This window comes from Ceratotherium simum, chromosome 18, assembly GCF_057802395.1.
Source record: "Ceratotherium simum simum isolate JZ-2026a chromosome 18, ASM5780239v1, whole genome shotgun sequence".
Taxonomy (NCBI): Eukaryota; Metazoa; Chordata; class Mammalia; order Perissodactyla; family Rhinocerotidae; genus Ceratotherium; species Ceratotherium simum.
In genome coordinates, this window is record NC_141917.1 from 4562544 (window position 1) to 4584944 (window position 22401).

At 41.9% G+C, this 22401-nt stretch overlaps 1 protein-coding gene across 5 annotated transcripts in view; it reads left to right on the plus strand.

Annotated features, from left to right (window-relative positions):
* Positions 1-3959: 3959 nt before the first annotated feature.
* The window catches only part of ICE1 (interactor of little elongation complex ELL subunit 1), a 61594-nt gene continuing 43152 nt past the window's right edge, over positions 3960-22401 (plus strand). For 2 of the 5 annotated variants that reach the window (XM_004440047.3, XM_087443100.1), the window contains exons 1-5: positions 3965-4261; positions 17815-17873; positions 18479-18513; positions 21065-21083; positions 21852-21963. In XM_004440047.3, coding sequence (XP_004440104.1) covers positions 4178-4261; positions 17815-17873; positions 18479-18513; positions 21065-21083; positions 21852-21963 — 309 coding nt within the window. In that variant the 5' untranslated portion in view covers positions 3965-4177. Of the gene's footprint in view, positions 4262-5918; positions 6027-17814; positions 17874-18478; positions 18514-21064; positions 21084-21851; positions 21964-22401 lie in introns of all 5 variants that reach the window. The other 3 variants (XM_087443101.1, XM_014795022.2, XM_087443103.1) reach the window with 3 other exon arrangements.

The following is a 22401-nucleotide window of genomic DNA, read 5'->3' on the forward strand; positions in this document are numbered from 1 at the left end:
TGCAACCATGAAAGTCCTTTAAAATTGTGCTTCGTCTTTACCAATCATGTCAGTTTGCATTCTATTGCAGACTATGCTTGTTTCAAAATAAAAATGGATTCTTCCGATTTCTGAGTAAACTCAATCTTCCATGAAGAAGCAACGTTTACCCCCGACTTTGCATCACTTGAAGGGTGAGAGCTGGGGCTGTCAGCAAAGGCACAGGGCCTCCTGCTGATCCCTGGGGACAAATCAAAACACCGTAACCCAGAATGGTAAGAAACACTGGAGCAGAGGCAGCTCAGGAGCAAGCAGAGTGGACCACGAACAGGAAGATGGTTCCCACGAAGTGCCTTCTACCCTACGATGCCCCAGAAGACGGCCTCGCCACTCCCCTATCAAGGGGCTGATGTGTCATAAATATGGTTGGAAATTCTCTTTATGTCTAAAACACACACATGGAAAGACGGACATCTTGTGGGCACATGTTAGCATTACATCACAGGCCTGGAAATAATTATAACTCAATCAGATAATACCACTGAATTGTAGACTGCTAGAGTTGCAAACTACTCCATTAAACATCTCTCAGGGTTTTAAAAGAAAGAAGAAAATATAGTTTATTTTTCTTATGGGTAAATGCATCAAATGAACAGAAAGCTCTTCATAAAGCAAAATACAGAAACTTCCAAAGGACAAATAGTTTTCCATCTTGAGTTCATAGGATAAAAACCTCCTTGGCTTCTAGACCAAATTTATTAGCCATTTCTGCAGAAGCACATGTTAATAAATTAAATCACCAGTTTAATTAACCTCCTAGTTATGTTATATTCCAAAGCTTTAGTTTGGAGATGTTATCTGCAAGGTGATGATGAGCGCATGGGGCGAGAATTGAGACTTTTACAGCCAGATCCTCTAAACAACTGCCTGGACTCCACAGGCACAGGGAAGCCCCCAAATCAGAGGCCAGAATCTAGATATCCCTCCAGGTCTCAGGACACTGATAAAAAAACACAAAGTTTTCCTTGGAAGTTTGACAACAAAAATGCTAAAAAATCCCCCTATTTTTCTATGAGTAGGTTGACGATGTATTTGTTTTCCAAAACAAATAATGCCATCAATAAATTGTCAATAACTACTCTCTGATAGTAGATCCTACGGATCAGCTCTGTCCTTGTTACTCTTCATTTTACAGCTAATCCTCTGGAAGGAAATACCAGCTCACACAGGGCATTTGCTCGAGAATTTAAAGCCAGGTGTGAGGTTCTAAAGTCATTCTTCACCACCTTCTGTAGTGTAGACATTTGCTTGTTTGTTTCCGTCACAATGACAAAACAGGTGTGGCCCAATACGTGGGAAAGCAGAAAAATGTAATTTTCAGCATTCCTCAACTAGAGGCCTACATCAATTTCCATTATTAACTATAATTACACTTGTTTTTGTGCAGCTGCAAAGAATGATTTTTACAATTTTAAAGTGTTCTTACCAAAACAAAAAACATGACAATGACAAATATGCAGCAAAGACCTGTATGGCCCAAAAGGCCTAGAATATTTACTACGCGGCCCGTTACAGAGAGTTCGCTCACCCTGCATTGCACAAACAAGACTTGTGTTTCTTTTTTCAAATGTTTTAAGAACTGATTTTGAGAAAGGCAATAGAAACAAATGCACGTTCATTCCTGAACAGAAAAGTGCTTATTCTTTTTTACTTTAAATTAGTTGCAGCAAATTTGATTCACTCTGACATTGATTGAGCACCTACTGTGTACAACACTTCACAGGGATGAAAAGGAAAACTCACCTCTAAGACATAAAAATCACTGTAACCCAAGACAAAATGTGACGTTATAAAAAATTACTGAGGGATACAGGGCAAAAACGGAGGTAGGCGTTACTTGGGGTTGTGGAGGTAAAATGTGGGGCCTGGAGGAGTAGGTAGGTTACAATGTGCAGAGCTGGAAGGAGCGTGTTCCAAGTGTTAAAAGCAAGAAAACAGGCCCGAATGGAGTCACTTATGCTCAGCCCCACATCATCAAGCCGAGATTTAATACTTAATTACAATTTCAGCTTTCCCGGAAATGGATCTTAAACTGGTTAATCAGGAACCACATGATCAGCACTAGTGCGGTCATCTGCCTGCTTGACCCCTGCCCTCCTCTAATGGAAAGTGACCTTGCTACACCAATCCACTTTTTGCTAGTATAACTTCCTCCTTCCTGCTCCCTTCTCCCTACGAGAGTCTTTCATTTTGTACAGCATCTCGGAGCTCCTTTCCACCTGCTAAATAGGCTGCTGCCTGAGTCATGAATCATTGAATAAAGCCAATAAGATCTTTAAAATTTACTCAGTTGAATTTTGTTTTTTTTATCACAGGCAAGGGGAAATCAAGGGCAGGGGTGCAAAGGTAGTAGTGAGAGTCCCAAGTTCAGGCCAGGTAGGTGTGCTGTAGTTGTGGGTGGATAGTGCAGAGAGAGATAACTCTCAACGATAAGCCTCCTCCACTCAGGTACTCTCCTGAGTGAAAAACATGCCTTTGGGAAACCTTAAATAAAAGGGAAATTACTGTGAAAACATATTTGTCTGGGATCAAGCCAGAAATGGACAGTTACCAGGACCCACACAGGTTTGCTCTCTCCTTTCTCTAATGGGTCACATGGCCTGTCTTCCAAGGTGCCTCTGCTCCCAGCTGGGCATCTTCTCACTTCTCCTTTCTCTTTTAACCGTACTCTTGTTTTCTGCTCACGGGTGAATGGATCAGTCAGAGCACTTCCTCGAGTCAGGTATAGGGCTGCCTTTGGTGTCCACGACAGGAAATCTGGCTGTTGGGGCTGGATACCTGGTCCCTCCACTCCACAACAAGTGTCAGCCACAACACGTGTAAGCAAGGGTAGGGACGCGATATTTGGAGAGGAATCCAGAGTTCTTTCTTGGAAGGGATGTTTCCAGTTGCAATTTCCATACTGAGGATTTAGGAAGTTGGTCATGTCTGGACATAAATTAAACACACACAATGCTTGTACTGAATGCTAAGAATTTGGACTTTTTAACCAGACGTCGGGAAGCCACAGGAGGTTTCTGAGTAAGGTACTGATGGCAACCAGCTGTGATTATTAAAAAGATGATTCTGGTGGCGGTGGATACGGCGAAACACTTCGGTTTAAGCGGAGGATCAGGGCCTGAATTTATCCAGTAATGGCAGCCAGAGAGAGGATTTTTCTTGTTTTCCTTCCCAAGAGGTATTATAATGGACTCGGTAGAGTCTGGCTGTTGACCGTGGGCGGCGGCGGGTGGCTGAGGATTCGGCCAGGCGGGGCGCTTTGCACGCAGTGGGTGGCGGGGCTCACAGCCACGGCTCCTGGGGCGCCGCGGGGATGGGTCTGGGGACGAGAGCCGGGAGCGCGGGGTAGAACGACAAGGGGACGACAGCAAGCGGCGGGAGCCGCCAGGAGGAAAGACGTGCCCGGAGGAAGGCCCGGCCACCAGCGCCGGAGGCCACGACGAGGCGCTGAAATACACCAGGCGCGGCCGCAGCAACCGCTCGGTGTCCACTCGCCGCGCGGTACGTCGGGAACGGCAGCACTCTTCTCGTCCGCTGACCGGACGGACTCGGACGACCACGTTCCCCCTGGTCGTAATCCCGCACTTACCAGTCCCTGTACAGGGTCCTTTCAGTCCAGGAGGCGCCCGTAGTGACGTCATCGCGGGTCACCTGCCCTTCGTTGAAGGTTTTAGGTGTCTATGGAAAGTCTATCAGGCAGAAAGCCGGCAATAAAAGAGTAACCGCTAAACACTGGAAGGAGTGCACCTCTGATGCCTCATTCTTCCTTATATTTCCTAGTGGGCGGCTCCCCCGCCGCAGCGGAGAGGTTCCTCTCCCCATTTTGATCAGGCAACGCCTCAGACAGCTCCGCACCGCGGCGAGGGGCGGGGCGAGACAGGGCGGGGTGGGGGCCTGGCTGGGCTGCGTCGCGCTCGGGGGCCGCGCCGGGTAGTGCTTCTCTCTGGTGCCCGAGGCGGCTCTGGCTCCGAGAGCCTTCGGCAGCTCCACGGGGACTTCTGTGCACGGATGGACCCGCCCGGACTCGGCGGGAAGCGGCCTGGCAGGCGGCGGCCCCGGCGGCGTCAGCAGAGGCAGGACAGGGCCGAGGCCGCCGGTCCCTGAGGCGTGCGGGCCCAGCGGGCCCGGCGGCGGCACCATGATGCCGGGCGAGACCCACTCGGCAGCGCCCGGGACGGCGGCGGACCTCTCCCGGTGCCAGGGCTGCGCCTCCCTGCAGCAGGTGCGGCGCGTGCCCGGGCCCGAGGGCGCGGAGTGGCTCGGCCGGCCTCCCGGGGCTCGGGGATGCAGGGTGCGGCCGCGCTCCGCGCGCTGCTCCCGCTCCCCTGCCGAAGCTCCCCCTCCTTCCCTTCTTGCCCCGTTTTCCCCTGCGGTTGTTTTGGGAACGGTTTCCTTTGCTTTATTTAGGCTTGGAACCCAGATTCATTTACTGGGATGCGGCGGTGGTAGGGGTGGGGTGAGCGAGTTCTGCAGGGATCCCTCCTTCCCTGACTCAGCCTCAGGGCTCCCCAGGGCTGACTTTTAGGTTGGTGAGGGATGGGCGAAATGCTGAGGGTAATTACTTCTTTGAGGACAAGGTTTCTGATTGTTCTGGTGCATCCTTAAATAGTTCATCCCTGGAGGCAGGATCTTATGCGACTTGTGGGTTGGCTGGAAGGGCCATTCATCAATTAAAGGCATGCAGATCCTAGAAATTTTTAACAGCAGCGTGGAGTGTTGTCTACAGTGAAAGACAAGGAGTTACTGCTGTCTGGCGCCCGGTCTTGTGCAGTAGTGGAAGTACTCCCAAGTACTCTTTGCAGCCAGGGCCTCCTAGTTGTTTGATGTTGGGAGTCTAACTTATAAATATCAGTGTCTCCCCCCCGCCCCCCCAGGAAGATCAGTCCCGAGCTAACATCCCCGCCAATCCTCCTCTTTTTCCCGTTATGAGCTAACATCTATTGCCAATCCTCTTCCTTTTTTTCCCCAAAGCCCCAGCAGATAGCTGTATATCATAGTTGCACATCATTCTAGTTGCAGTATGTGGGATGCAGCCTCCGCATGGCTAGAGAAGCAGTGAGTCCGTGGGCACCCAGGATCCGAACCCCAGGCTGACCAGTAGCGAAGCCTGTGCACTTAACTGCTAAGCTACAGGGCTGGGCCCAAATATCAGTCTTTAATGGTAAAGAGGAACTCTCCACCACCTTGCCTACTAGATGTAATTATCACATAGTCTATCTAGTGTTCTAGGCACGAGGGACATAGTGGTGAACAATATAGATAAAATCTGCTCTCGTAATATATATGTCTACAAATAAGACTTTAGAATGTTCTAAGTGTTAGGAAGAAAATAAAAGAGGAGTTGGAATGGTGGTCTTGTCTCCAGCCAGGGCATTTTTGAGGGGGTGAAGTTGGGAGATCCGCATGATGAGAAGGAGCAGGCTGGAAGAGGTGTGGGAGGAGATTTCTAGATAGAGGGGTTAACAGGTGGAAAGGTTCCTGAGGTGAGAAGGAGCAAGATGTCTGAGGAGCAGAACAAGGTCTGGTTGGTATGAGCATAGTGCAGAGGGGAGAGGAGCTGAGGAAATGAGACCAGAAAGCAAAGGAATGTAGGCCATATAGGCCGTCAGAAGAAGCTTTTTTCTTTTTAAGTGTTGAGATCAGGGAAGAGAGAAAAGGGAGTCTTATGCTGGCACTCTGGAGTAGAAGGAGAACTTATAGTAAAATCGTTGTCTGAGTTGAGCTGCATTGTTTTAGCATTTATAATGTGCTTTTATTTTTTTCCCTCAAAACCCCAGGAACATAAGTGAAATTCTCTTCAATCTTTAATAGGTTATATTTATTCTTTAGGCTAGTTCATCCTTTCAACAAATATTTATTGATCATCTGCTGTGTTTTAGGCAGTACCGTTACAACCGTGGGGAAAAAAGAGAAATATCCTTGATCTTTTGGAGCTTCCATTCTAGGAGGTCGGGGGAGGAGACAAATTAAACAGGTCACGTGAAAAGGTAATAAAAACATTGGAGATAAATTAAGCAGAGAAGTGAGGGTGGGGGCAAATGGGTGAGGAAGGGGCCAATGGCTGGTGGAGTTTAAATAGGGAGTCCTGGGAAGGCGTCACAGAGAAGGTTATATTTGAGCCGAGGGGGTGAGAGAATAAGCTCTATAGATACATTGAGAGAAAAGCCTCCCAGCCTGTGGAAGGATCAGGTGTGGAGGCCTGACGTAGGTACTCTGCTTAGAGTGCTTGGGAAGAGCAAGGAGGCCATTGTGGCTTGGGGTGGCGTGAATGTTGATGTCTTAGTCTGCTCCAGGCTGCTAAACAAAGTACCATAAACTGAGGGGCTTATAAGCACCAGAAATGTATTTCTCACAGTTCTGGTGGCTGGGAAGTCCAAGATCAAGGCAGTGGCAGATTTGGTGTCTGGTGATGGCTTGATTCTTGGTTCATTGTTGTCTTCTTGCTATGTCCTCCCATGGCAGAAGGGAGAAGAGAGCTCTCTGGATCTCTTTTAGAAGGGCACCAATTTCATTCATGAAGACTCTGCCCCTCATGACCTGATCACCTCCCAAAGACCCCTCTGCAAACACCATCACATTGGGGATTAGATTCAGCATATGAGTTTTGGAAGGTGTATAAACAGCCTATAACAGGGAATCTGATGACGTCAGAGGAGGACCTGATTGTGTGGACCCTTATAGATCATTGTAAGGATTTTGGTTTGTACTTTGAAAGAATAGTGAGTCATTGGATGCTTTTGTGCAGAAGAACAACTGGTGTGAATTATGGTTTTCAGTTGTGGATCTGATCTTTCAAAAATCTGGTCTACACATAGTAGTCCCCATCTTAAAGAAGTTAGAAGTAGCAACTGTATCCTTCTAGTTGCTTAGGCTAGAAACTAGATGTCTTGCTTAGTTTCTCTCTCTCACAACCTGCATCCAATCCATGCTCTGATTCTATTGGCTCCACTTGTGTTATCCATGCACGTCTCACCATCCCCAGTGCTTCCACCCTGTGTGACCCGCTGTAACCTGGGCCTAGAGACGATTGCAGGAGCCCCCTAATGAGTCTCCCTCCTTCCACCCTTGCCGTGTTCCACTGTTGGTTTTCAAAACAGCAAGAGGAGTAATCCTGTTAAATCTCTAAATCCAGGGGTCTGCAGACTTTTTCTGTAAGGGGAAGATCATAAAAATTTAGGTGCTGTGGTCTTTTTCCCAGCTACTCAACTCTGCCATTCTAGTGTACAAGCAGCCACAGACAATACTAAAGTAATGGGTGTGGTTGTGTTCCATGGGAACTTAATTTACAGAAACAGGCCCAGGGCCTTAGTTTGCAGACCTCTTCCTTAGATCCAGACGCTCCATTGCATTTGGGTGTTCCATTGCCTGGAATACCTTTATAGGGGAAGAGGGTGTTTAGTTGTGAGTAGAGTCTAAGAAACAAGTCTTTAATATTGCAAAATAAGGCTGGAAAAATAGGTTCATGGCAGATTATAGAGGACCTTGAATGGTAACCACTTTAAAGTTTTGTGCTTATTTCTGTCAGCATTATGGGGCAGCGAAGGGTTTTGCATAGTGACCACGGAAGAGCCGTGCTTGTAGTAACAGTAATAGGTGGTGGTGCAGGGTGGATTGGAGGACGTGCAGCCAGCTATGGTCAGTTATTTTACTAATGCATACTAGTGATCATAAAAGCCTGGATTAATTGAGGTTTCCTGGGAATGGGAATAGAGAAGAAAAAGGTTCTAGGTAGGAGAAACTGTGCAAAGAGTGGACATATCTCCAGTCAGGGAAATAGAAAATGAGAGATTTAAAACCTGAGTGACTATGATAACTGTGGTAGAGGTAGCAGAAAGCAAAACCAAGACAGAAAAGATGCTGGAAATATGGGACTGAAGTTTTGGAATGACCTCAGAACTGGGGGTTTTCACCTGTTTTGACATTTGTTGTTTGTGGAGCACCATGCCTCCAAGGTACCTTAATATACTTCCAAGAAAATAGGAAAGAGGCCAGGTTATACGAGTGCTAAGTTCATTGTGAGAGTTTTGTTTGTGGGGGAGGGGGACAGGAGAATGGAGGAGTATGTTCTGTCAGTTAGGAGAAATTTGGAAGACCTTTGTGGCAATTCATGGGGCTGCATGCCATCGTGAGGAGTCAGTGAAGAAAAAGTAGCTGGCTGATGAGGAAGGCGAACATGGAACTGTGGGAAAAGGAGAAACAGAGAGAGTTAGAGAGTTCAGCAGGGAGTGTGTAGGAATCAAGCTTGGAAAGAGTGTGAGTTGAGAACAGGCTGTGGCGTTTGTCAGGTAGTGGATCAATGACCACCCTTAGGCAAGACCTTTCTGCGTGTGTTACATAGTTCCTTAGCAGGTTCTGTCCTTCCGTTAACTTGTGCGAGAGAGAAACAAAAGAGGGTCTGTACAGAGGGAAGATATGCTGCTGTGTAGTTTTAACACACTGAAACTTCTGGATCTTGCAGAAAATTGACAAGCATGTTACAGGCGCCTTCCCTACAGGAGGCACACACGTCGGCGCTGTGACTTCATTCTGAACCATAAAGGGAGCCTGTCTCTGTCCTGAATTGAACAGTGTGTGCTGGCACTGGAAATCTTCCTTCATGTCTTCCCCCTCCCTGCCCTCCTTTCTGTAGTGGATGAAGAGATACAGTGCCTGTGCTGAGATGATTGCATGATTCAGAAGTGTACAGATTGACCACAGTTTATGTACCCTTTGTTTTGTAGTCTCACACATTAGCTTATCTCTGTTTTCTCACCCTCATTGATTATAACGGTTTATCGCTTGTCTCTAGCCCAGTGTTCATATGGATTGCCGAACTTGGGTAGTCATAAACCAGTGTGGATCCTTACTGTGGTGGTATTATGTACAATTAAAGAAGTCTTAAGTTGAGTGGTTTTAGGTCAGGCTGGCATAAGTTGCTTTATTCTGGTGAAGGAGAGGCCCCCCGTTTTTTTTTTTTTTTTTTTTTACCAGTTTCATTCACTGCAGAGCAAAATAATTTAACTCTCTTGGAAATCCAGGTGAGCGTTTGAGGCACATGGTTATACTGTTTAGCTCATGTAACTAGAATAGATTCAGAACAGATGGGGTATTTGGCTCTCCTGGGAGCAGATTTGAGCTTATTATTTACATAAACTTGTGCTAGACTCCCATTGATAATTGCCAGTGGTTTGAACTTCATTATTTGGAACTTGAAACATATTTTCCCTTAGACATATTGATCTGTAAATGGTTATATTACAAGGAATGCTCATAAAATTGTAATTCATTCATTTAGCAAACTATTGAGCATGACTGTGTCTGTGCTGCCATGGTACGTTTTGGAATACAGTCATGAGCAGAGGAGGCATGGAGTTCATGTTCTAGTTGAGGGTACAGATGAGTGAGAAAACAATCACAGGATAAGTATGAGGTGAAAAATACCTTCTTGGGGGACGTACACAGTACCCTGGGAGCATCTAAGGGGGCAACTGAAGTCTTCGTAGAAGAAGTGAATCTAAATTGAGGTCTGAAGGATGATTTGTAGCTAAATAAGAGGGAAGAGATGGAGGAAGAGTGTTGTGGACAGAGGGGACGTCGTGTGCAAAGAGGTGGAGGGGAGCAAATAGTTTGTGATAGATCAAGCACAAAGTGAAAGGTAAGGGCAGCTAAGAATGCGGCTAGAGAGCCTGGGATCTGCCTTCCCAGGAATCAGAGCCACTCAGCTGGTGTTGGTGGATGAGTGTGCAGGGAGCATAGTTGGAGAGGGGTGGGCAGTCCCACCTTCCTGCCTGGTTCCACTGCACACTGTGCCAGAGGAAAGCACATGGGGGTCCTAGCTAACAGGAAGCACACTCAGCTCGGACAGAGATCAGTGTAGATTTTAATTTTTTTTTTTTTTTTTTGTGAGGAGATCAGCCCTGTGCTAACATCTGCCAGTCCTCCTCTTTTTTTTGCTGAGGAAGACTGGCCCTGGGCCAACATCTGTGCCCATCCTCCTCCACCCTATATGGGATGCCGCCACAGCATGGCTTGCCAAGCAGTGCGTTGGTGTGCGCCAGGGATCCGAACTGGCGAACCCCACGCTGCCGCACCGGAGTGCGCGCACCTACCTGCTTGTGCCACCGGGCCAGCCCCAAGATTTTAATTTTTAAATAAGAGCAGTTAATAAAAAGTTAGCAAACAGGATGAGGAAATGTGGCTTATCAGAGAGGATTCAAGCCGAACAATTAGCCACATCACCCCCAGCAAAGCAATTAATGTGATTAGTGTGATTTTTAAAAATAATTTATTTTGAAATAATTTAGAACTTGCAAGAAAGTCGCCAGAACAGTGCAAAGAATTCTGGTATTCTCTTCACCCCATTCACGATTTGTTAAGATGTTTCTGCCTTTGCTTCATCATTGGTGTCCACACACAGTTTCTCTCCCCTTCACACTCCAGGGTGTGCTTCCCTGAAATCCAAACACTTTCAACATAATCAGCCCACAGCCGTCTAAATCAGGATATTAATATTGGTACGGCAGTTCCGACCAATCCGTGGACCCATATAGATTTTGCTTACTGGCCCAGGAATAGCTGTTTGCGTTGTGGTTCAAGGTCCTGTCAGGAATATGTGTTGTATATCATTGTCATATCTCTTCAGCCTCCTTTATTTAGTCTTTCCCTGTCTTTCATGCTCATGAAAGTTTAAAGAGTAGAGCCATGTATTCTCTGGAGAATGTTGGGCAAGGTCTGGAGACATTTTTGGTGGTTATACTGTTAGGGATCCCCAGGACCACACCCAGGTTCAATGATTTGCTACGAGGACTCAGCATATAGTCCTGCTCTCAGGTGTGGTTTATTACAGTGAAAGGATGCACAGCAAAATCAGTGAAGAGCAGGGCGCGTGGGGTGAAATCGGAAGAAACCGGTGAGAGTGACTCAACTCGCTGAATTCCTGCAGCAGTGCCTTGTGACACACCTGTGAAGTGTTGTCTACCAGGGACGCTCATTAGACACCGGGGCCCAAAGATTCTGTTGGGGGCGGTTATGTGGGCACCCCCTGCCTGGCAATTACCAGGGTTCCAGAATCCCAGAAGGAGGGCAAGTTTCAGCATTAACACATTGCACAGTTTAGGCACAGGGAACCACTCTTAGCAGTTTGGGGAATGGTGGGAACCCTCCAGAAATCCAAGTTCCCAGATGCCAGCTAAGGGCCTGTCTTGCAAGCAGGCCTTTCTAAGGACTGCAGTCACAGGTATGCTATATTAACTCTTTTCTGCACACATACCTTGCAGGGGGGAGTGCTCTGGCCAGCTAGTGAGTAGAGGCCAGGAATGCTCCCAAACGTCCACAGTGCACAGGACAGCCCCAACAGAATCTTCCAGCCCGCAATGTTAGTAGCATTGAGGTCGATAACAGGCAATTTACCTATCCAATTAGCATCTTTATGTTTACTTATTTGCTGTGTATCTATACGTTTTACTTATTTGTTTAGTATTACTATTTTCCTAACTACACTGGCCATCTCCTCTGTCCACCTCTGTCAGCCTCAGGCCTGCTGGCTTGCTCTCTGCCACCCCCTCCTAGCTCACCCTGCGTGCTCAGCCGCTGTGTTGATTCCACTTCCGCAAGAAGGAAGGGGAGGATAGGAAGCACAGAGTGGATTTCTTTTCTTTTTCTCAAGTGCTAGATGTTCACAGTGACATTTAGGAGGATATTGTGTGGGTAAAATTAAAAATGTGCTATAGAAAAGGAGTAAATGGGAACAGAAAGTCTGAGTAAGAGAATGGGCTGTGCTGGGGACAGTATTAGTGAACAGGTGAAATAGTGTCAAGTAGAGCTTGAGGAACCGACCAGAGGGCGGAGAAAAGCAGAGGATGGTAGTTAGAAGAGAGAATTGGGAGTAAATCTAAGCTTTTCAATAGATGTAATAGAAGTTCCAGAAGAAGAGAGCAGGACTTCTGGAGAAAAGCGATAATCAAAGAAACTGCACCACCTGACCTTTCCTGGAGAGGAAGAACACCCGGGAGCTCCTTCCTTCCCTAGAGGCTAGACAGTAGTAGCCCACAGTGCATGCCCATGTAAGCGAAGATGGGTCAGGGGCCCTGAGTGCCCTCCACCTAGACATAGCCTGCTGAACGGTCACAGTTCTGAGACTCATTAGAGACCTTGGTTGCAACCAGCATAAGTGACATTTGACTAAGATTGGAGGAAAACAAAAGAATGTGTTTTGTGTGTGTGTGTGTGTGTGTGTGTGTGTGTGTGTGTGTGTGAGGAAGATTAGCCCTGAGCTAACCTCCCTTGCCAATCCTCCTCTTTTTCCTGAGGAAGATGGGCCCTGAGCTAACATCTATGCCCATCTTCCTTTATTTTTTATACATGGGATGCCTGCCACAGCATGGCTTGATAAGCGGTGCGTAGGGCCACATCCTGGATCTGAACCCACAAACCCCAGGCCACTGAAGTGGAGCGCATGAACTTAACCATTGTGCCACCTGGCCGGCCCCAAGAAGAATGTTTTATTAGGGTACTGCAGCATCTGACCATATTTGAGCTGCCACATAACCAGGCCTTAGAAAAAAAATTAGTCACGGAGTAGAGTGCTGTAGGAAACCAAGAAGTCGCCTTCACTTAGTCTTTTTTTTTCCCCTGTGTAATGGTATGTTTTGTGATTTTAAATTTTTATTTTTATTAGAGTTACATGAACATAGATTAGAGAGACAGCTAGATATACAGAATTTGTTAAGACAGCCAGCAGCCCCCACCCCCTTGTATCCCCCTTCCCAAGAGACACCACTTTTAATTGTTTGTGTTTCGTAATGAACTTGCATGTCATGGGATAATAGACTTGTATTTCTACTTCTAGTTTTCCAGTTTTAGTCATATCGTTCGATTTCTGACTTTGGAAGGTGAAGATTGGGGTCTTTTTGCCCTGTACCCTATTACACCTGAGCCTCATTGCCCACCCCCCACCCCCCCATCTCGTTGTAGTTATGATTTCGGTTCGGTCAGTATTCAGAGTTGACATTATTACATTATTATGTTATTCAGAGCTAAACTCTGGAGTAAATTACGATTACTTTTCCTTTCCTGTGTGTTTTCTTGTTTCCCTTGATTAATGATTACATCCTTAATCCAACTTACTCATCTTGAAAATGTTAATGAGTGCTTACTATATGCCAGGAACTGGGTTAACACACTTTAATAGGCTCATCCTATTTAGCAAGCCAGTTATGTGACCTCCCAGTTCCTCCTTATCTATGAAATTGGAAATGGTACTGAGGCAGGGAGGTTAAGTAAATTTGCCCAAGGTCACTCAGCCAGAAAGTGGTGGAACAGGAATTTGCATCCAGCTGTGTGTGACTTTAGAGCCTGAGGTTTCTGGAATGTCTCTGGCATAGTAGTTGACGTTACATAATGGCATCTGGAAGCAGAGTGGGGAAGATGAGGACTAGCAAAGAACTCCAAAGAGAATGGGAAGAAAAGAGGAAGAGACTTCTGTTTAAGAAAGTCATAATTTAAATGCATGATGAAAACCTACATTCACTTGCAGTTCTCTGCCAGTTAGGTAGAAATATCCTCTTAACGTTTTCATTCCACCAGATATTCTGTGGTTTTCTTAAGGGAAAAATTCCCTCCTGAGCCTTCAGACCTGCTGTCATCTGGCACACAGCTGCCTTCCTAGACGCCCTTTTCCTCTGTTCTGTGTCCCACATTGTCCTCTCTCAGTTTACTCCGTGATTTGGGTGGAGCATGTTCACATCCTTCAGAACCTCCCTGAGCAAGGATGTCTGGGAAGTAAGCTTGTGGAGACTTCGTAGATTTGAAAATGTCTATTTTACTGTCACGATTGGTATCTTGTGCAAAATTGGACCTTGGAATTCATTTTCCTTAAATTTTGAAGGCTTGCTTTCTAGATCTCTTTTGAAGGCTGGATTTCTAGGTCTCTAGATTGTTGAAGTCTGAAGCCATTCTGATGGCTTTTTTCGTTTTATTTTTCTCTCAGGATTCTTATAGGATCTTTGCGGTGTCTCTGATGGTCTGAAATTTTGTGCTGATGTTTCATGGTTTGGATCCTATTTGTATTCCACATATTGGACCCTTTCAATTTGGAAACTTCTAGCTTCAGTTCTGGGTTTTTTTCCCTTGAATATCAGTATTTCTTTGATTATCTCTGCATCTTCCATTATTCTCTCTGGAACTTGCTGTTGGGCGTGTGGGACCTCGGGCACTAACTCTCTGTTTCTTTCTTGATTCGTTCCCATCTCTGTGTTTTGCTTTGTTTGGGGGGAGTTTTTTTCAACTTTACTATCTAATCTTTTGAGTCTTTCATTTTGCTTTCCTGTTTTTAATTTAGTTATAACAGTTTTATTGAGATATAATTCACATACCATAAAATTCATCTTTTTAATGTGTACAGTTCAGTGGTTTTTAGTATATTCACAGTTATGCAACCATTAACCACTATGTGATTGTAAAACGTTCCTTGCGCTCCCACCAAGAAACCCTTTAAGCATTAGCAGTGATTCCCTGTTTTTCCTCCCACCCCCACCTCCCACCCCCTAAGCCCTGGCAGCCACTGATCTACTTTCTGTCTCTGGGTTTGCCTATAATGGACAGTTCATATGAATAGAATCATACAGCATGTAGCCTTTTGTGACTGGCTTCTTTCACTTAGTGTAATGTTTTCAAGGTTTGTCCATGGTGTAGCATGTATCATTCATTCCTTTTCATTGCCAAATAATCATGGTGTATGGCTGTGTGACATTTTGTTTATCCATTCATCAGTTGATATACGTTTAGTATTTCCATTTTTTGGCTAGTGTGAATAATGCTGCTATAAATAAGAGTGTATAAGTTTGGCATGGACATATGTTTTCAGTTCTCTTGGGTATATACGTAGGAGTGGAGTTGCTGGATCATATGGTTAACTCTGTTTAACATTTTGAGGAACTGCCAAACAATTTTCCACAGCAGCTGCACCATTTCATATTCCACCAGCAATGTTTGAGGGTTCCAATTTCTCTGCATCCTCACCATCACTTGTTATTGTCTGTCATTTTGATTTTAGCCATCCTAGTGGGCGTTTATGTTTTTAATTTTTAAGAGCTTTCTTTAAAAATTCCTAAGAGCTCTAAATATTTTTAGATATGGCTTCTTGTTCTTATTTCATGAATATAACATCATTTATATAAGATTATATTAATATTTTTGAAGTTTTGTCAGTTTTTGTTTATTACCGGTTGCTTTGGCTTGTTTTGTTTTGGTCTCTTTCATGTGATGAATTTTTCTCTGATGTTTGGAAATTGTTGATCGTTTGTTCATATTAAGAGCAGAAACTGATATGCTGGCTGGAAATGCTGAGTGTTTGGGGCTTCTGGACCCTGAGCTTCATTGCAGTAGGTCTGGGTGGACCATTTATTGATGGAAGAATATGTCCTGTCAGTACCTTTAGATCTTATCTCTAGGCTAGTCAGATTTCCTCAGAGAAAGTGCTTCTAGTCTCCTGCCTGGAGGCCAAAAGGATTGGCTGCCACTGTCTGGGAGCTTAATGGAGAGAAGGAGGCGGCCAGTCTCCAGTCACTGTGAATTGGTGTACCTGGTCCCTCTGTTTTTGGTTCAGTCCCCCTGCCCCAAGTGTTCACAGTGTCCCAGGCAGAGACTTCTTCAAAAAGCAAACCTCCTTCTGCTGGATGGGGGAGGAGCAATTTCCTGGAGGCATGGCAGAGAGGGGGGAATTGGAGGATTAAATGCTTATCAGAAAGCTTGCAACCAGTTCTCATTTTGGCGCCATCCCTGTTCTCCTGTCTCTCAGAGGAACCGGGAGTCACTGATCCCCAAGTTTGTTGAAGTTTTGCAGTGTGAATTGAGTTTTTTCTCACTTTTCTCCACTGCTGGCTCTCTTGGGTCTGTAAATCAGTGCCCTGAATCTGCTTTCTAGTGTCTATTTGTCTTTTGTCCTGTTCTCATACTTGTGGGTTTTGCCTTTGGGGGAAAAAAAATCTCTTGACTGTAGTTTTAGGGAAGGAGTAAAAGCAGATGCGTTATCTTCTGCTCAGAAATCTGTTGCTCTGTAGATTTTATTTTGTATTTAATGAAAGATTTTTTTTAATGTGGAAAGCCAAATACACTAATGCTATTGAATAGTCCCTTCATTGTTCTTTTGATTTACAATGTTTGGAGTCTCCACTATATACAATAATAAATTTCAGAGTAGTTAAAGATATAAATACACAAAGTAAAGGCATAAAAGTGCTAGAATAACATGTAGAAGAATCCTTTTATTTTAGCATTTTAGGTGGAAGAGAGCCTTCTAAATATATCAGGAAACTAAAATTTCTAAAAAGTGACAGATTTAACTGAATATTTAAAACTTCTGTATGCTATGTGGTTATATTTTAATGATCAGTTGGCAAACATATACATGTATATATTTATAACATGTGATGGGAGGTTACTATCTCTCAAATATTGCAGCCCATAAGGAAAGTGCACCCACACCAATAAGCAAACAATACTGAGTCTATTAATAAAAGAAAAACTATGAATGGCTAGAAGAGAGAAAAAAATTTTTTGATATCACTCATAAAGAAATGTAAATGAGAAAGAAATATGGCTCTAAGATTATCAGAGCTCACAGACTATCACTAATGCAGAGATCCTATTTGGACTTTATCCTAAGGAAAAATAAAAGTGTCTCACGGAGGAACAGGCAAGGACATTCATTGCCTGCTGTTAGCAAAGACTGAAAGGGGCCCAAATGTCCTTCAGTGAAAAATTGGTTGAACTGAGTACATCCAAATATATTTTACATATGCAGTAACAGTTCTGAAAGGATATACACAGAAAGTCAGAGTGATTTTTGATAGGTGGTGAGATGACAAGAGAACCGATACTATTTATATATTTTAATGTGTAAAAATTTTATTTTAACAAATATGTTACACGTATGACTGCAAAGGAAATGCACATGTTACCATAAAGGAAAATGTTACTGTAATTTTCAAAATCATTTGTATTATCTAGAAAAAGACATTTTGGGGATAATCAGTGAAAATTGAGCACAGTCTGGATGTTATTGAATTATTACTTGGGTGTGAAAAGGCTATTGTGGTTATGTTTAAAAATAAGTTCTTATTTCTGAAGTGTTTACCAAGGATAAAAGGAGACATTAAAGGCGAAGTCATTTAAAAGAAAAAAAATCTGCGTGTTTTAAATCTTAGGGACATTGTGAACAGTGTAACTAATGTTGTTTTCCCTCTCAAGTTGATAGCAATAATTTAGAGCCAAATTTGTAGTTGGTCCCTAAAGTTGAGTAATATAGATCCTTATAAAATGAACTTTTCACTTAATCTCCACCTCATTTTAATATTCCTTTTTGTCCTTCCCGTGGTATTTTTTTTATTTTTTGCTATTTTTTATAATTTATGTGTCTTTTTGGGTTATCTTAAATCCTATCAGAAACAATGCAGAGTACAGTGTAGACTGATGATTAACAGTAATCAGTGAACTAAACTAGTGACTTTTTATTGAGCCCTCCCTGTGACTAAGCACACACAGTCAAAGCGTCTCTTCAGATCCTTTGCTATTAAAGGGGCACCAGCATTCAGACAGAGAAAGACATTCAGGGGGAGAGAGCACGGGCTCACAGAGTATGTCTGTGTGTTTATACACTGTAAATAATAGATGTACACACTTCTGTGTTTATGTAATATATTAAACAATAGGTTTGTATTTTATAATGAGTTACAGGAAAAATTGTTTAATTATATGTTATAAAAACAAGTAGCTGACTGTAGCTTTTTTTTCTTTCAGAATTTAAATGAATATGTCGAAGCATTAATTACCTTGAAGCAAAAAATTATTAATACAGAGTGAGTATGTGTTCATGTGTTTGGGCTGAATTTTGTGAACCTGACAAACAAGTTGGAGCAGGTGGTGGTGGTAGACCCCTTTGGCTGAAAGGAGAACTTGAGTTTCTCAGTCTGGTGCCAGTGTGGTGTTGATTATAATGCAGCTTCTTGTGAGCCCTGCCTGCAACATGAACCTTCTCTTATTGGTCCACAGGCCTTTACAATTAAGGCTCATGGGTTGGGAGGTGATTTTTGCTGTTAAAGCTGTTTTCTGTCTTCAGAGCCTTCTTAGCTTTAGGGCTGGACCTCAGATACAGTATTTCATGGCCATGGTGTGAGAGTTAATTGATTTTTTTAAAAATTCTGTGAAAGTCATATGACTTTATAGGCTAAGATATTACTTAAATCAAAGGAATTTTTAAATTAAAAGCTCGTATCAGCACAGTGCTTTTAAGGAATTTAAGGTATATTTACGTGTGTGTGTGTGTATGCATATATATAATTAATTAAGCATAAATTTGTTACAGGAAACCTAGGAAGAAAGGGTGCCCTGCATATTTTGAAACATGATTTTAACATTGTATGTTTTTTAGATATAAACAAGTAACTTCTTTTCTTTGTTGCAGTAATTTGTTAACAGAATATCAGAAGAAATGTGATGATATCCTTTTACTGGCTTTTTCCTTTGAATTTTTGAATTTGCTTATTTATAATTTCTTAAAGAGATGTGAGAATTTCTTTTCATAGTTATATTTTGGAAGGCAATATTTATAGGCTCCATTGGGGGTACTTCTAACAAGCATACTAAACAGCTAGGTTTTACTCTCAATATGTGTTTAATGATAAGTTCTAAAATAAGGAGACTAAGTCTTTATTTTGTTTTTGTTATCGATTTTGATTTTCTTAAGGTCTCATAAGCTTTTTAATGAGTAGGTCTTGCATTTGTACTGAGGACGTGATATATGTTCTTTAGATTTAGGAGGAATGTGAAGCTGAATATGATACCATCAGAATGTCATTTTGGAATTTCTGCAAGAGGGGCACTATAGGAATATTCAGAGTGTGGGAAATTGATTTGTTAATTATTTTTGTGATTTGTAGAGAATTACTGTATATTAATACATTAATATGTTAATATAGTGTAATTTTGTAATCACAGATAGTTCTTGGGCTTATAGTCACCATTTGTTCAGTAACCGTTTAGAGCGCCTGTAGTTAGTTGGCCTCTGATTAAATATTTTCTTGGCAGAGTGAAAATAGTGTGTATAATTTTGATCCTTCCGCATCGTGTGATAATACTTACCTGAATTAAATCTCTCTCATAAAAACATAAATTTCTCCCATAAAAATAAAGACGTATATACTTTTAGAGGTTTACTGAAGTGCAGCTTCAGTGTCAAGATTGGGACAGATTCTGCTATTTAACTTTGTCAGTAACTTGAGGCCTGCTTCAATGTTATTTCTAGGATCCCTGAACTTACACGTGGTCACCAATTCTTTGTGTTGGTACCATCATATCTAATTTGTGTGATTAGAGTAATAAAATCAGGGCAGAGCATTTAGATTTATTTTTAGTATCTGAATTTTTACATTCAAAACTATAGGTTGTTGAAAATTTCTTGTGCTTTAATTGTTGAAACTATCAGTCTGTTTATCTATAAATGTATATTACTGGAAAAGTGGTATCTTTGATTATGAATGTTGTGTAGAAATAATTATTACAACTACTTGTAGTTAGGTAAATAGGGAAATAGGAAATTAATTCCAATATTAGGAGAGCAATGTGTTCATTATATGCTTTTTTGGAAGAAATGGCATAACGTTTTGAGGTAATTACAGGTGACCTAACAGGGAGATTATTGATTTAGTTTTCTAAAATTTGACTACAAAATTTTTTAAATCAAATTATTAAAATAATTTATTAAAAATTGATAAAATTTTAAATTATTCTTGAATTCCCATTCTGTGATGTGATAATGAGCTTCAGCTACACGTAAATATTGATATTTAAAAAAAAAAAACACATTTGCATTTGTCCAAAATGTATATTTGTTGTACCTCAATATGCAGCAGTTTGCCCTACAGCCTGAGGTACCAATGTTGCAGGTTTAATGTGGGTTTCTATAGAACTTGATTCCTTATGTTTTTTGGTAATTCTGACTGCTTTGTTGTTTATCAGTTCCTCTTACTACAGGGCAGAGAGTATATTTTATTTCCTCAGATGTTTTTTGAACTCTTCCTTTATGCAAAGACTGCAGTAATTTATTTTTATTTTTTTAATATTTTTTTTTTTTAATTTTATTATTATTATTTTTCTTTTCCCCCAAAGCCCCAGTAGATAGTTGTATGTCATAGCTGCACATCCTTCTAGTTGCTGTATGTGGGACGCCGCCTCAGCATGGCGGGAGAAGCGGTGCGTTGGTGCGCGCCCGGGATCCGAACCCGGGCCGCCAGCAGCGGAGCGCGCGCACTTAACCGCTAAGCCACGGGGCTGGCCCAAGACTGCAGTAATTTAGAATGAATAAAATGTACTCCTTAATCTTGAGAAGCTTACGTTCTAATGGAGGAGGACACAGATGTGTTGTGACAAACACACATTTGCTATATTGTGATATGAGTAGGAATTTATAGGAGATGAAAGTTAAAGGAATTATTTTTTGCTATTCTGGAACATTTTACTGTCACCATGAGATGGAAAATGAAGTTATCAAATTGTGTAAATTGTAAAGGTGAGGGGTTATCTAGATTTTATGTTTGCCCTGTATTTCTTCTCTCATTACTCATTAAATATAGTTATGTATGGTATTAGTTAAGTACATAACTCTGGTTTGCTGGAATTATGCTCTTATTATTTGAGGAATGAAAGGTTGTTTGGGAATTCAGATATATACCGGATTCAAGGTATTTTCCGTTAGTTGCATATTGCTTTGTCTTTATTCTTGGAATTTAATCACTTATATATTTAACCAATTACCTTTTTAATTTAGAGAAGCAGATATTTGACTTTTGGTACATGTTATGGTAAATAGGAATAACTCGGTAAAAAGCTTTATCACTATGTTACGGATGGAACTTTGATTATTGTTTTCTAGGAATTATGATCTTGCCTGTATACATATAACACGGATTATTCAGATAGTTTTAAAGTGAGTTTTATTTTCAGACAAGTATCAGTAGATAAAATTCTCAGAGTTTTCTTTAACAAGTTTTACAGCTGCAGTTTGCGAGAAGGTAAGCTAACTGTTTTCGTAGTGGATTTGGGGTAGACATTTATCAGACTCGATTTTTAAACAGATTCAAATAAAGCACCACATAGGACTGATCCATTTTTATGGAATGTTGCGTTGATGCTCATAATAAAAGACGATTCACATGTTCCTTACTATTAAATTGTTCAAATGAATGTCTTACTAAGGTCTTAAATCACGGCCTGGTGTTTGACTTGAGTTTTCAGTAACTTTTACTGACCATGTTACCATTGAGATGAAGCTTATTGCTATCAAATTATTGTTGTCTCTGTGAATTGGACTATTTAATGTGGTTGTTGATCTTGTATGTCTTAATCTAAAATAGACACGTAAAAATTTAGCAATGTTTCATACTCTGATTACATATATCACTTAGAAGAAGGCAAAATGTGGTTATAAACTAAATCACAAAATTGCCTATCATTTAATTTGAATAAACAGATGAGTTCAAGATTGGAAGAGCCAAAGTATTTGGCATATTGTCCTTTAATATATTCTCCAGCAGATTGAGAATCTATTGTAGTTCTCAAGTAGCTTTTTGATATAGTTTTATTAGAAATAGATTAAATGCCAAAGAAATAAAAAGCAATATGAAGATTATGTTGGTATAAATAGAATGCATTTAAAAAGAGAGATTGTTTTGCTCCTTTGTTGTTTGTTAGAAATAAAATCGAAAATCACCAGTAGATATATTTAATAATTCACTATAGATACTTTTTTATGCTAATATTAATGCATTGTCCATTTTTAGAGAGAATAGTACTCTGCATCACCAAGTGGAACAGATGCTTCAAAAAATTTCTCCTCTGCAGAAATGTCAGGAAGAACTGGGATCTTTAAAAGCAGAGTTAGAAGAGAAAAAGGTAACTAAAGTAATTTTCCTACAAAAATTTATCTTCAATAAATTAAGATCTGTTTATTTACTGAAATTGGGATAAATGGACTTAACAATGGACTTATCTTAACAAAGATAAATGTCTTAACAAAGGAAATAAATGCTAGTCAAGACTCCTTAAGTGTGTTACTACACTTAGAGGCCATTGAAGTAGTTGATGAATGGCTTGGTCCTTACAGTAATTATTAACTCTGTAATGCTGTGTTAGTTGCTCATGCTTTTTGAGACATTCAGTAGAGACGCCTTCTAGCTGTCAATTTTTATGGCTCTATGTGTCCTGCATTGATTGCTTTTTCACGTTTTTCTTGCTTTTTTTTTTTTTGTGTGAGGAATATCAGCTCTGAGCTAACATCCATGCTAATCCTCCTCTTTTTGCTGAGGAAGACCGGCTCTGAGCTAGCATCTA